Raw genomic sequence first — 12,606 nt, forward strand, 5'->3', positions numbered from 1 at the left:
GGTAGAAAATGAAGATTTAACCGTAAGGCCTTCAATGGAAGAGGTAAAATCTGCACTTTGGTCTATTCCTTTGGATAGTAGTTTAGGACCGGATAGTTATTCGACTAGTTTTTTTATTCTTGCTTGGGAAATTGTTAAGCATGACATTCGGGAATTGGCCATTGATTTTTTTGAGGGAATGCCGCTATCAACATTTTGTGGTGCTACTAAACTGGTGCTCATTCCTGAGGTTGACGAACCTGTAGGTTTCGGGCAATTCCGTCCTATTAGCATTTGTTCAATGATTTATAAAATTTTGTCGAAGGTAATAGTATTTCGATTGGCTTCTTTGTTGCATAAAATTATTTCTCAGTAGCAATCTGCATTTATTAGGGGGAGAAATATTTTTGATAATATAGCTATTGCATAGGAGATGGTTCAAGAGATGAATCGAAAGGTGAGAGGAGGAAATGTTATGGTTAAAATTGATATGGCCAAGGAGTATGATAGGGTCAATTGGGGGTTTTTACTAGAGGTTTTGAAAAGGTTGGGTTTCTCAGATAAATAGAGGAATATGATTTTTAATTGTATTTCTTCATCATACTTCTGAGTTAGGTTAAATCTACTGGAGGAATATGAATTAAATATTTGATCCAATGATTGCGAAGATTCAAAAAAAGTTAGCGGGGTGGAAAGGTAAACTTCTCTTTTTTGGTGGTAAAATTGTTTTAATTAAACATGTCTTGAATAGTATGCTGATTCACATGCTTTCAGTTTTAAATCTACCAAATGGAGTTTTGTTGGCTTTGAAGGGGATTTTCTTTAATTTTTTATAGGTATCATCTTTAGATAATAATAAAAAAAAAAAAGTTGGTTTCGTAGAGAAAATTTTGTTTGCCAATTGAAGAAGGGGGGCTAAGGATTCGTGATTTGTCAGAAGTACAAACGTCTTTACTTATGAAATTTACTTGGAAAATGCAACAATGTACTTCTTTGTGGGCTAATTTTTTTCTCTATTAAATATGTGGGGGATAAGCATATTTATTCGGTTATGAACTTTAGGAGGGCATCTCATTTTTGGAAGGGAGTTATGAGGTTAATGCCAACTGTGATGAAAAATTCTAGATGGATTATTCGTAATGGAAAGCAAAGCTTTTGGTTCGATAACTGGTTGGGTGATGAGATTTTGGCAGATTGTTCTTCGGTGAGAGGTGATTCTAGCTTGCAAATAAAATCTCTTTGGGATGAATTTGGGTGGAGTGTAGAAAGGCTTCGTGGCTTGGTCTCTGAGCAAGTGGTTGAAAAAATAGTTCGGTCGAATATAAGAATGAATGAGGGAGAGGATATGTGCGTATGGGTTTCGTCGATTGATGGAAAGTTCTCTACTAAATCTGCATAGCAAATTGTGCCAAAGAGAGGCATTTTGTACTCCTAGCGTAGGTGGTTGTGGCAGGAGGGGGTTCCCAAGAAAATGTCATTCTGTTGTTGGAGAACTAGAAGGAAATCTTTACTAGTTGATGAGGCCATTATGCAATTGGGTATATCACTGGTCTCCAAATGTACGTGTTGTGCAGAGCCAAAGGTGGAGACGTTAGACCATGTTCTTTGTGAGGGAGAGGGGCTGAAAAAAACCTGGAATCATTTGCGGTGATTTGTGGGATTCGGTTGCCACGGGTTCTAACTTGGGATGAGATGATGGTTTTATGGTGGAGGCGTGCGACTTATTTTTCGCAGGTTGGTTGGATCCGTGGTGTGTTGCCCATCATAATTTCTTGGGCTTTTTGGAGGGCTAGATGTGCTTCTCCGATGGAGAGTGTTAGTTTTGATTGGAAGGAAATTTTAAGAGTAGTGAAAGTGAACTTAAAGGATATGTCAAATGGCTTGCGGAAATTTGAGAGGATGGGTTCTAATGATTTTTCAGTTTTGCAGGATCTTAATTGTCCTATGCTTCTTATTCGTGATAAATTACCAAGATAAATAGCTTGGAAGTCGTAAGAAATGGGCTTGTTTATACTTAATGTTGATGGTGGATGCTTTTGCAATTCGAGATCCAGTGGTGGGGGTTTACTTTGGGATTCAAGAGGTAAGGTGATAACAGGTTTTGCTCATTTTATGGACAGGCGACGAATACTATTGCCGAGTGTCGGACTCTTCATGATTGTCTTCAGTTGTGTCAATCTCTTAGGTTGAGAGATTTATTGGTGAAATCTGATTCAAGTGTTGTGATGAGTTGGCTAGCTTTCGAAATATACAAATATTGGTTTTTTAAGGAATTTTGAGAGAAGATTAAGGCAAGTTTAGAGGGTGAGATGAGAATTTTGTGTTTTGTTTTAGTATTTAAAATATTATATTTTAGTATTATTATTATATTGAGATTTGAAAAAATTGAATTGAGATTTGAAAAAGTTGAATTGTTTATTATATTTTGTATGGAAATTTGAAAAAGAAATAATAATGAGATAAGATGAAATAAGAATTTTGTGTCTCAACCCATCCCCCAAACTTTGCCCTAAATATCTTCAAAATTTGCTTAATATTCGATTTCAACGTAATTTTAGAGGCTAACGTGGCAACAAATTTTTGGGCAAAAGAAATGACGATGAATAGAACCATTGATTTTTTAGATAAGGATTCGAAGAAAGGACAACCACGAGGGCATTGTTCGACTAAATTTATTGGTACTCCTTATATTCATCATTGATGTATTTTTTTATGAAACCATGTAATCATGGTTAAACTGTTCGACTAAATTTAAAAAATATATATATATAATCAGCAGGATATGCTTAAACTGTTAAGAATTCAACTGAAAAGGGAAAAAAAAATGTCCTTCAACGAAGATTGGAGTGAAATATAAGGGGGGGAATGAGATTTAATTCCCAATCTCGAGTTTTTACAGTCAGCTCCTCAAACGGAAAACGCCTAATCTAAATCTAATCTTCCTCTTCATCTTCAACAAAGTCAGAATCCTCAGTGGCATTCTCACTTTCAGAGTCACTCACCACATACCTTTTCTGCGCGCGGTTCACCCTCTGAGGTCTTGATCTTGCTGGCACGACTTCAACCTTTTCTTCGGTACTGCCAGAAGTAGAAGCAGAACCCAATTTTTCTTCGGATTCAGAGGACTCATTTGCCTCACCAACTCTGCCCAACACGGAACCACTTTTCTTGTTGAATGGAGATGCCCTCATCTTTCTCACTTTCTTTTCCGGTGAAATCCCAGATGAATTTTCAGCAGGCTTTAACATGTCAGATATGAGCTTCTGGCTCAGCGTTTGAGGTTTCTGTTTGTTGCCTGCTCCTCTGTTCTTTGCTGCTGCAGGGGGCTTAGCAGCTTTGGCATTTGCAGCTGGTTTTCTACCTCCCTTCTTGCCCCTTTCTGGGGCAGCTACAACTTCTTCGTCATCCACCTCATTCTCTTCATCATCTGAAGATATCTCTGAAACAGTTGCCAAGGGCTTCTTCAGCGCAGCAGTCCTCTTGCTAGGTTCTTTCTTCTTGGCTGGGACTTTAGGCACTTCCGTCTCCATGGCTATGGGCACAAAAACAAAGATAAGCTTAAAACACTCCGACACATCAATGACATTGCAAATTCATAATCAACACGTATATGATATTTACCTGCTGAATGATCAGGAGATGATTCAAGGTTATAGGCAGCAAGTCGTTCTTTGAGCTCCAGCACTTCCTCGTCATCGTCGTCGTCATCATCAGTCAAGACTACAGTGGGCCTTTCCTGCTGATAAAACGAGGAAACAAAAAAGTAAAAGCAGCATGAGTTCAAGAACGATCCGTTATAGGGGAAGAATGGAATATTGGAACAGAACAAACCTTGGTAGGAGCCTTCCTAGACCCCGCTCTCCCCTTGGGTTTCACCACCTCAGGAGCTTTTTCTGATAAAGCAAACAAATGCAAAAAAAAAAAAAAAAAAATCAAAATAATAATCGAAAAGAAAAGTTCAGGCATTACAAAAATGATATCATTCCAGGCTTTACCAATTTCCATTGCAGATGTTGAGATGGTTTCAGTAACTGAGTCCGCATTATTTGCCTTTTTCTTATTCTCCTTGCGTTGGTTCTTGGGCGCTTGTCTACCAGCCTTACCAGGCGCTTGACCCTTTGCTTTGCTTCTCATTTTCTTTCTCAGCTCCTCTGCCTGGGCATCACTTTTTTCAATCTCCTGAATCGCACAAATCAAATCAGTCAAGTAAAAGAAAGAGAGAAGCATAATATAAAATTCTGCTTTATTTAATCGTACATCGAGTTGCTGCTCTAAAGCATACAGATCTTTCATCCAAAAGGACCTTGGAGTTTCTTTTCTCAAATCTTCGACCTCCTTATTGAGCCTATCCTTGTCAGCACATAGCTCCTGAACCTTCTCGATGGTCAAGGTTCCAATTGCCATGGCCAACAGATACTCGTAATCACTGATCAGTACTCCATTCTTGCTAACAGCAGGAGAGTTGTCTTCTGTTTCTTCTGTTTCATCAATTGCTCCAGCAACCTCTGGCTCTACAGCTTTAGTTTTCTTGGGAAATGGAGTGAAACCTTTTCTTTGCAGCTCAACAAACAGATCAGCTCTCTTTCTGTTGCTCACAATGATCTCTCCATTCACAACTGCAAGTATAAACCTCACCTTGTTTTCCAACTTCAACAACTCCATTTCACGTTTCTCCAACAGAAAGTTCTGCGTGCGTTTATGAAATTGTTGTTATAACATTGAGCAGCTAAAACATTGAGCAGCTATTGACATTCTTTCCTATAACCACAAGTAAGCTCACCTTTCTTTTCTCATAAAACGCAAGTCGAAGGTGAAAAAATTCTTCAAGAACTGAGGGAAGGAAAATCATAATCAGTAAAGCATGTTATCGTTGAAATATAAATGAGGAATCGAAGTAGTTAATTTTCTCAAACACATACTTTGTTCTGGGGTGTCGTACTTCTTTATCACGCCTTTGGGATCAAACAGATGCATGTTACTTGTGCTAATTGTGGTGGTTAGTTTGAATTTCTTCGACAAACCCTCTTGCTTGGCCCTAGCAAAGTTCTCTTCACTCAAGTAGATGTCAAATTCTACTATTACGTCATCGCAATTCATGTCAAAATCCTGCAGCCAACATAATTTTTCATGAGAAACAGGATACAATTCCCATACATGTTTCAGTGGATATCATAATATCTGATGGGCTTAGATAATTTTACCTCGATTAAAGGATCCTTGCATTCTCTATTACTTGAAGAAATAGACTCCAGAAATTCTTTATAATCCTGAGTCCAACGACGGACTGGCAGCTCCAATATCTTGAGAGTTGTCTCGTTCACTTCCTCTATAATTCCACTAACAATGTAACCATTCCCACCTTCCTTGGCAATCTTTTCAATACTTCCTTTAAACCATCTATACCATGGATCCATAGGCACCAAGGCGTCACCACTCAACAAGCGCCTTAGATTTGCAATTATGTCTCTTGGATTATAATTAGGAATGTAAGAGCTCCATCCAGTTCCAATTCCTTCACTACCGTTCACAAGAACTGTGGGTATAATTGGCATATACCTAAAATAGACAAAAAGAAATTCGCAAGCTTTACTCGTTTAGAAGACCTTCATATAAATAAAAGCAAAAACCCTCCTACCAAATAGAAAGGACAAAGGTGAAAAGAATACCAAGTCGGTTCAATTAATTGCCCATCTTCATTCAAGTAGTCAAGAAGGTCATCATCATCCTTGTGGAATAGAAACCTTGTGATGGGAGAAAGTCGGGTATATATGTACCTAGCACTTGCATGATCTTTCCCTCCCTGAAATCAAATAGAATAAACAAAGTTCAAAATGTGAAAATAAGAACCGAACTAATGAAGCAGCATTGCTTCAGGATTTTAAAGAGTGTCACATTGGTGTTTGTGCATTTACATAATTACGGGTGCCAAACTGGCCATTCGGTTGAAGAAGATTAATGTTGTTGCTGCCCACATAGTCTTGTGCCATTCCAATGATGGTACTCGCAAGGCTCTGCTCGCCATGATGATAAGCTGAATGTTCAGACACATAACCAGAAAACTGGGCGACTTTTGCTTCCTTGACAAAGTTCCTCTTGAAAGAGCAGAAAAGAATCTTCCTTTGGCCCGGTTTCAGGCCATCAACCATCGAAGGAATAGACCTTTGAAGATCCGCCATCGAAAACAATATAAGCTCCTTGTTGACAAAGTCACTGTACTTTATGAGTTTGGCCGTCTGGTCAAGGTGAGTGCCAGGCTGCACATTCACAAAACGACAAGTTGGTTTAGAGCGAAATTATATCAGTTCACTTAAAAACAACATGAAGAAAAGATGAGAAAACTTTGACCTCAAATCGCCTGAGCCAATTCTTCCTCTCTTCTATCTTCTTCTTACTGAATGCTAGCTCGATGGCGTCCCCATCTTGCTGATCTACCCATATAAAATCTTTCCTATGTTTCTCAAGATTCGCAAAGTACTCCCTCCCTTCCTTTGATGTGCTTGTTCCCAGCCCCTATAAATGGGAAACAAATCAGTATATGAAAGAAGATTAAAGACAGAACAGATATCGGAATAAAAGGTGATTTAATTGGTTTATAACAAACAAAAAAGACAAACCTTATAATACTTAATAGACCAGCCACTTGCATTGCCACTCAAACTTTCCTTCCACGACTCGTACTCAGGCATAGTGTAAAATGATAATTGTGTCCCATTTTTATGAGTTGCCTGCAAAGATGATAACCAGTCATTTTCCCTCAAGAAAGATTTTCAATGACTACTAAACGCCTGCAAACAACTGAATTGATTGACTAAAAATACTAACCTTCACAATAGGAGTTATAAACTCAACCAAGAAAGATGGAACTCTTAACAGTGATGGCCAGTAAGAATGAATGAAGTTGATCAACAGCCCTTTAATGTGTGAACCATCGTGATCCTGTACAAGCATAGAAGCTAAAAGTTTCTTATCCAAGTAATCGGCAGCAGTATAAATGTCTTCCTGTTAGCATTGTAGAGGGAAATATAAATTGAAAACAACAACAAAAGGCAAAGAGAGAAGTTCAAGGCGTCACACCTGATCAGTCATTATCATCAGGTGACCGTATCTCAGGGACTTGATACTGGTATATTCTTTATTCTGCTGAAGTCCAAGAATCTGCTTGATGTACCCGATTTCTTTATTCTCAGTGAGCTGTTTATTAGTGGCTTCCCTCACATTGAGCAATTTACCTCTCAACGGGAACACACCATAGTAATCTCGACCCACAGCAGCAAGCCCGGCCAACTGTATAGAACCAATTATGTCAAAAACCATGAAATTGAAACCCAAAATGAGCTACATTGGTGGGAAAATGAACTGCATGGTAAGACAACTTACTGCAAGAGCCTTAGCCGAATCTCCTTCAGTCAAAATCAAGGTACATTTGTCAGATTCCTTACCCCCAGCTTTGTTAGCATCATCCAGCTTTTCAATTCCATGAATCTTCTCTGTCTTTGTTCCATCACTTTTCTTAAGATCTTTGCTCTGCTTAAAATTTGCCCACGACAGGAGACTCTCCACAATTCCGGATTTTGTGACTGTAAAATAGTTGGTACGTAAGAATCAGTCTCCAGCGCTTAAATGTTTGTATTCTAATGTCTACAATGATGAATAATTAGCTATATTTATCATACAAATAAAATAACAGAAAGGACGAGGCAAAACAAACCTTTAGCAAGAAAATCCTGTGATAGCTCACACTTGGACCCGAAACTGCTTTGACGAAGCGTCAAAGTTTCCTTGGTCTGGGAATCAAAAGCAGGGTTGTCAATGAGAGCATTGACAAAAACCCACAAGTAGTTTTTCACATTATGCGCTTTGACATTGGCACTCTTGTTCTTTTTATTTACGAAATTCATCACATGGGTTGTAATTTGACTAGTGACATAATCCACATGAGTTCCGCCCTTGGTCGTGGAAATCGAGTTCACAAAGCTGACCTGGTAAGGAAAACCATTGATATAAGGCTCAAACAATTGCAATTGCAATGGACACGGTATTCCCTTTACTTCAAAAGATCTTATAGATACCTGTTGAAACTGCCCGTCACTAATACTCACGCATACCTCCCACCTATCGTTAACTTTCACATGATAGCTGTGGAAATCAAGAATCTAGTAAGAAAATCATATAGCTTCAAACAAAAATAACAACAGAAGGGTGGACAGAAGAGTGGACAAAGATAACAAGATTTCATAGGAAGCACCTTGGAGGTTTCTCGGCTTCGGATTTAGCTGCAGAATCCAAATATAGATTCACATAGTCAGTAAACGCTCTTACAGGGACCCTACTTCCATTTAATTCAACCTTTACAGACTTTCCAAGGCAGCCAGCCATGTCAATCACCCGCTTTTTCATTAGCGCAACCACATCGTCCTCAAGATGGGTCATGTTAAATTTTGCTAGGTCAGGCTTAAATGTCACCTTCGTCCAGTTCTCACTCTCTTTACACTTTGATATGGCTGGCTCTGATTTGTTTCCCATGTTGTTACAGAACACCTTCAGATCAGCAAAACCAATTTTCTGAAGTTAGAACACAGATGAAACAATATGACTTCCCAACTAACCATAATTTAGATCCTGGCGGGCGGGAACCTATACTAGAAGTACTTCACGATGACTTAGAAAACTTAAATGCAAACCAGCAAATAACTGTGAACCACATCAAAACCAAGAATTCTTAGCACCAACAGTAGCCCGAAGAATCTTCCAAACAAATCAGGAACATAAACACTGAACCACATTAAGAAAACACCCTAAAAACAATAATTTATTGGCACGTTTACTTACACTAATGCCAAGAACTGAGTTGTAAACGTACCTCATAACTACATGAACAAACTGGAGAGTAGAACTCAATCATTATATAAACATCTATGATACAAGAAATAAAAACTTAAGACTCCGAACGGAAATTGACAACTCAGACCGAAATTCAAACCGCCCAAAACAGAACTGTAATATCCGAAAAAATTAAAAACTAAATAAAATTGCCAGGTATTGATGTTGAGAAAAAGAAATGAACCGTAAATAGTTCATATGTACCTGCTTGTACTTCTTCTGGCGTCTCCCATCTGCAGTCTCGATGACGAACTCAGTGGAGAAGATGTTGGTGAGCTTGGCACCGTATCCGTTTCGCCCACCGGTGGTCTTCTTCACCGTATCGTCGTAGTTACTGCTGGTCAGCAAGTGCCCGAAGATCAGTTCCGGAACGTATACTTTCTCCTCCTGGTGAACCTCCACCGGTACCCCATCACCATTGTTGCAGATGCTGATGCAGTTGGCCTCCACGTCAATGACAACCTTGAGCGAGTCCATCTTTGGGTCTCGTTGCTTGTTATCTGCGGCATTGACGAGGATCTCGTCGAAGATCTTGTAGAGGCCGGGGACGAAGGTGACGGGGCGGTGGACCATGCGATCGGACTCGTAGACCCAGAGGGTCTGGGTGTGCTTCTCGATGGAGCCAATGTAGGTGTCAGGTCGGAGGAGGATGTGCTCGAGCTGGGACTTCTTCTGGTACATTTCTTCGATGGTTTTGGCAGTGGTTGGTCCGGCGGTGGGGGCGGGGTCAATGTTGGCGGCATTGCTGGTCTGTAAGGGGCGTTTCTTTTCGATTGCCATGGGCGGTGGGAGAGGGATAGTGCAGAGGGTTCGATGAGAGAAAGAAACGCTGCTTGGGTTTGGGTTTGGTTTACACGCACATGCCACGGAGAGAAGAGGGGTCTTTTAGCAGGGAAGGGTTAACGGTCAAGTGAGATTTGAATTTGAATTTTGAGTTTGGGCGGGAGGATTGTTTGGAAAGGGTTCTTTCAAACTTCTGGGTATCACCGTGCAAGGAAGCTCTGGAATGTTTGAGTTTGGGTTTTTTTTATCCTTGTTCGCATTCAAAACCAGCCTATCTCGATTTATTTTATTTTATTATTATAATTTTTTAAAATTTTCATATAAAATATAATAATTAATTTAAAATTTTCAAATTTTAAAATAATTTTCTCAAATTTTTATAAAATATAATAAATAATTTAATTTTTATTCTACTATTCACAAATCATCTTAATCCATCTCAATTTATCTCTAAATCCAAACCACTCATTATTGTTGTCCATGAAGGTGGACGGAGCATTCCAGAGCTTCCTTCCTTGGTGAAATCCAAAGCAGAGCAAAGGAACTCGCCTCCGCCCCCGGCCCGTTGTCGTCGCCATCACCATCGCCATCGCTTGCGCAGCTCCCTCGACCCATTGACGTCGCATGCGTGTTTCTCTCTCTCTCTCCCCCGTAGGCTGTAAGGCGTAGATTTGTGTAATCAATTTTCTACTCTTCTATTGTAATCGCCCTTGGTCATTGTGAGAAGATGTAAGATTTAACGAATGGAATTGTTAGATTTTTTTGTTTATTTCTAGTTATTGGGCTGGTATTGCAGTTTTTTTAAGTGCACATTTTTATAGTTTCCTAAATAGACTGTTCTTTTATGTTATCTTGCATCTTTTTCCTTTCTTGAATCATGCCATTTTTCCATCCTCTATCGTCTCAAGTTGTTTTGTCCTGTCATACTTGGTTATTCTGTGGGCGTTTTACATGTTGCATATGTTTTCATCCGAAAATTCTAATGTGTCACATTATTTTTGTTGAATTGATGACCATGGACTTTTTGTAGCTTTGTATCATTCTAGCAATATCTCCAGCCAATCAAGATATTGCAACGTCAGATGCTATCAAACTTGCTAGGGAAGTCGATCCCAGTGGTATACCCTTTTTGTTGCTTTTTGCATATCTTTTTAATTTTTTTCTTTGTGTAGCCTTTCCTAATGAGTCCCTTTTTCTTAATTGTACAGGTGATCGGACCTTTGGCGTGTTGACTAAGCTGGATTTGATGGACAAAGGAACTAATGCATTGGATGTAAGATCTGTGTGCGTGTGTGTGTGAAGGCACCCCATCTTTTAATCGATTCATTAGGATCTTGTCTAGGCTCTGCATTTAATTGTTAACATTTTTAATTGAATTTAAGGCCTCGTTTGTTTTCAAAAAACATCTCATCTCATCTCATCTCACCTCATCATTACAACTTTTTCAAATCCACACATAAAATAAAATAAACAATTCAACTTTTTTAAATTTTAAAATAAAAATAATATTAAAAAATATATATTCTAACAATATTTTATTCAACTTTTTAACTTTAATCTCAACTCATCTCATCTCATCTCTAAAAACAAACGATCCGTAGCTGGGGTTAACACATCATTGAGTAGAATTGCAATCAAAGAAGAATAGTTTTTCAGCGGATATTTTTTTCCTCTGTTGACAATTATGCTTGCTTGGCCTTATACATATTTTGTATCCCCTCAGGTTCTTGAAGGAAGATCTTATCGACTTCAACATCCTTGGATTGGAATTGTGAACCGTTCACAGGCTGACATCAATAAAAATGTTGACATGATAGTTGCAAGGCGCAAGGAACATGAGTACTTTGCAACCAGTCCTGACTATGGGCACTTGGCCAGTAAAATGGGCTCGATGTATCTTGCAAGACTCCTCTCAAAGCTTTATTTTTGTGTACCTTCATTGAATATTAAGACAATTATTTTCATAGGCTTATCAACAGATGTTGTGATCTTGTTTTTAGCACTTGGAGTCTGTAATTAGGGCTCGTATTCCAAGTATAACATCTTTAATAAACCGAAGCATTGATGAACTTGAGTCGGAGATGGATCATCTTGGTCGACGTATTGCTGTTGATGCTGGGGTAAGTGGCTGGAAGCTGTTGTAATTTTTTTTAACAAGATGCTGCTTTTTCTTACCTGAACCCATATGTGATGGTATAGGCTCAATTGTACACTATCTTGGAAATGTGTCGTGCATTTGACCGGATTTTTAAAGAGCATTTGGAAGGAGGGTAAGACATTTATTAACTTTTTATTTCTACTTCTGTTAATTATTGTGGAAAGTTTTGACTCATGGGTTGTCTGATCATGAACATCAATTACCCTGCATTCTGCAATAAGATAAAGTCCAAGAGAGAGTAATGAAGAAAAAGTTGAATGGGAAAGAGAACTCACCTCTAAAAGAGAAAGGAAGAACTCCAAATTATGTAATGTTGTTGGGAGGACATCCAAGATAATCAGGATGAGCTTTTTGTTGTACCAAACTATGTAATATTGTTGGATAGATTGTAATAGGTTTAGACCCTTTATCAATATTGTAATATTCAAGAACAACACAGTTGGATTATTATGTTAATATATTGCAATGTTGTCATATTTTCAATACTCAGAATATCAACTTCCTGTTGTCATGCTAATTTGTACCCACTATTTGTTGACAAGGAAATTAAAATTTTCAAATAAGAAATTTATTTCCAAGCATTCCTTTCAAGTTGTTTTCCCATACATTTGAAATTTTAAAAAATTGAGTTCTCCATGATATCGCCGCCAACAATACATCGAGTTAAATAATACACTGATATTAGAAGTTAAAATGCAGTCTTCAACGTCTTCTCGTCTTTTAACATCATCAAAATGCAATAGTCCACAACGTCTTCTCATCAATCCTCAAAAAGGCCATGAAGTTGTAAGTTCACCTACAAGTAG

At 38.5% G+C, this 12,606-nt stretch overlaps 2 protein-coding genes across 3 annotated transcripts; one reads left to right on the forward strand and one right to left on the reverse strand.

Annotated features, from left to right (window-relative positions):
• Positions 1–2,675: 2,675 nt before the first annotated feature.
• Positions 2,676–9,727, reverse strand: LOC108988265 (DNA topoisomerase 2). 2 transcript variants are annotated; one of them, XM_018961487.2, is made up of 19 exons: positions 9,064–9,727; positions 8,225–8,517; positions 8,049–8,115; positions 7,688–7,958; positions 7,357–7,556; positions 7,054–7,263; positions 6,802–6,915; positions 6,594–6,704; positions 6,325–6,489; positions 5,892–6,233; positions 5,646–5,779; positions 5,181–5,535; positions 4,899–5,085; positions 4,760–4,809; positions 4,237–4,665; positions 3,975–4,158; positions 3,811–3,872; positions 3,601–3,715; positions 2,676–3,511 (listed from the first exon to the last, which is right to left on the reverse strand). In XM_018961487.2, exons 1-19 carry the CDS (start codon positions 9,637–9,639, stop codon positions 2,913–2,915), a joined length of 4,464 nt encoding a protein of 1,487 aa, XP_018817032.1. In that variant the 5' UTR covers positions 9,640–9,727; the 3' UTR covers positions 2,676–2,912. The 2 variants fall into 2 exon arrangements, with proteins under 2 accessions (XP_018817032.1, XP_018817025.1); XM_018961480.2 differs by having other exon boundaries at positions 2,677–3,511; positions 3,601–3,718.
• On the forward strand, positions 9,638–11,662 carry LOC108987685 (dynamin-related protein 1E-like). Its single transcript, XM_035690322.1, has 4 exons — positions 9,638–9,667; positions 10,673–10,760; positions 10,851–10,915; positions 11,366–11,662. Exons 1-4 carry the CDS (start codon positions 9,638–9,640, stop codon positions 11,660–11,662), a joined length of 480 nt encoding a protein of 159 aa, XP_035546215.1.
• Positions 11,663–12,606: the final 944 nt, after the last annotated feature.

Source organism: Juglans regia, chromosome 5 (assembly GCF_001411555.2).
Source record: "Juglans regia cultivar Chandler chromosome 5, Walnut 2.0, whole genome shotgun sequence".
NCBI lineage: Eukaryota > Viridiplantae > Streptophyta > Magnoliopsida > Fagales > Juglandaceae > Juglans > Juglans regia.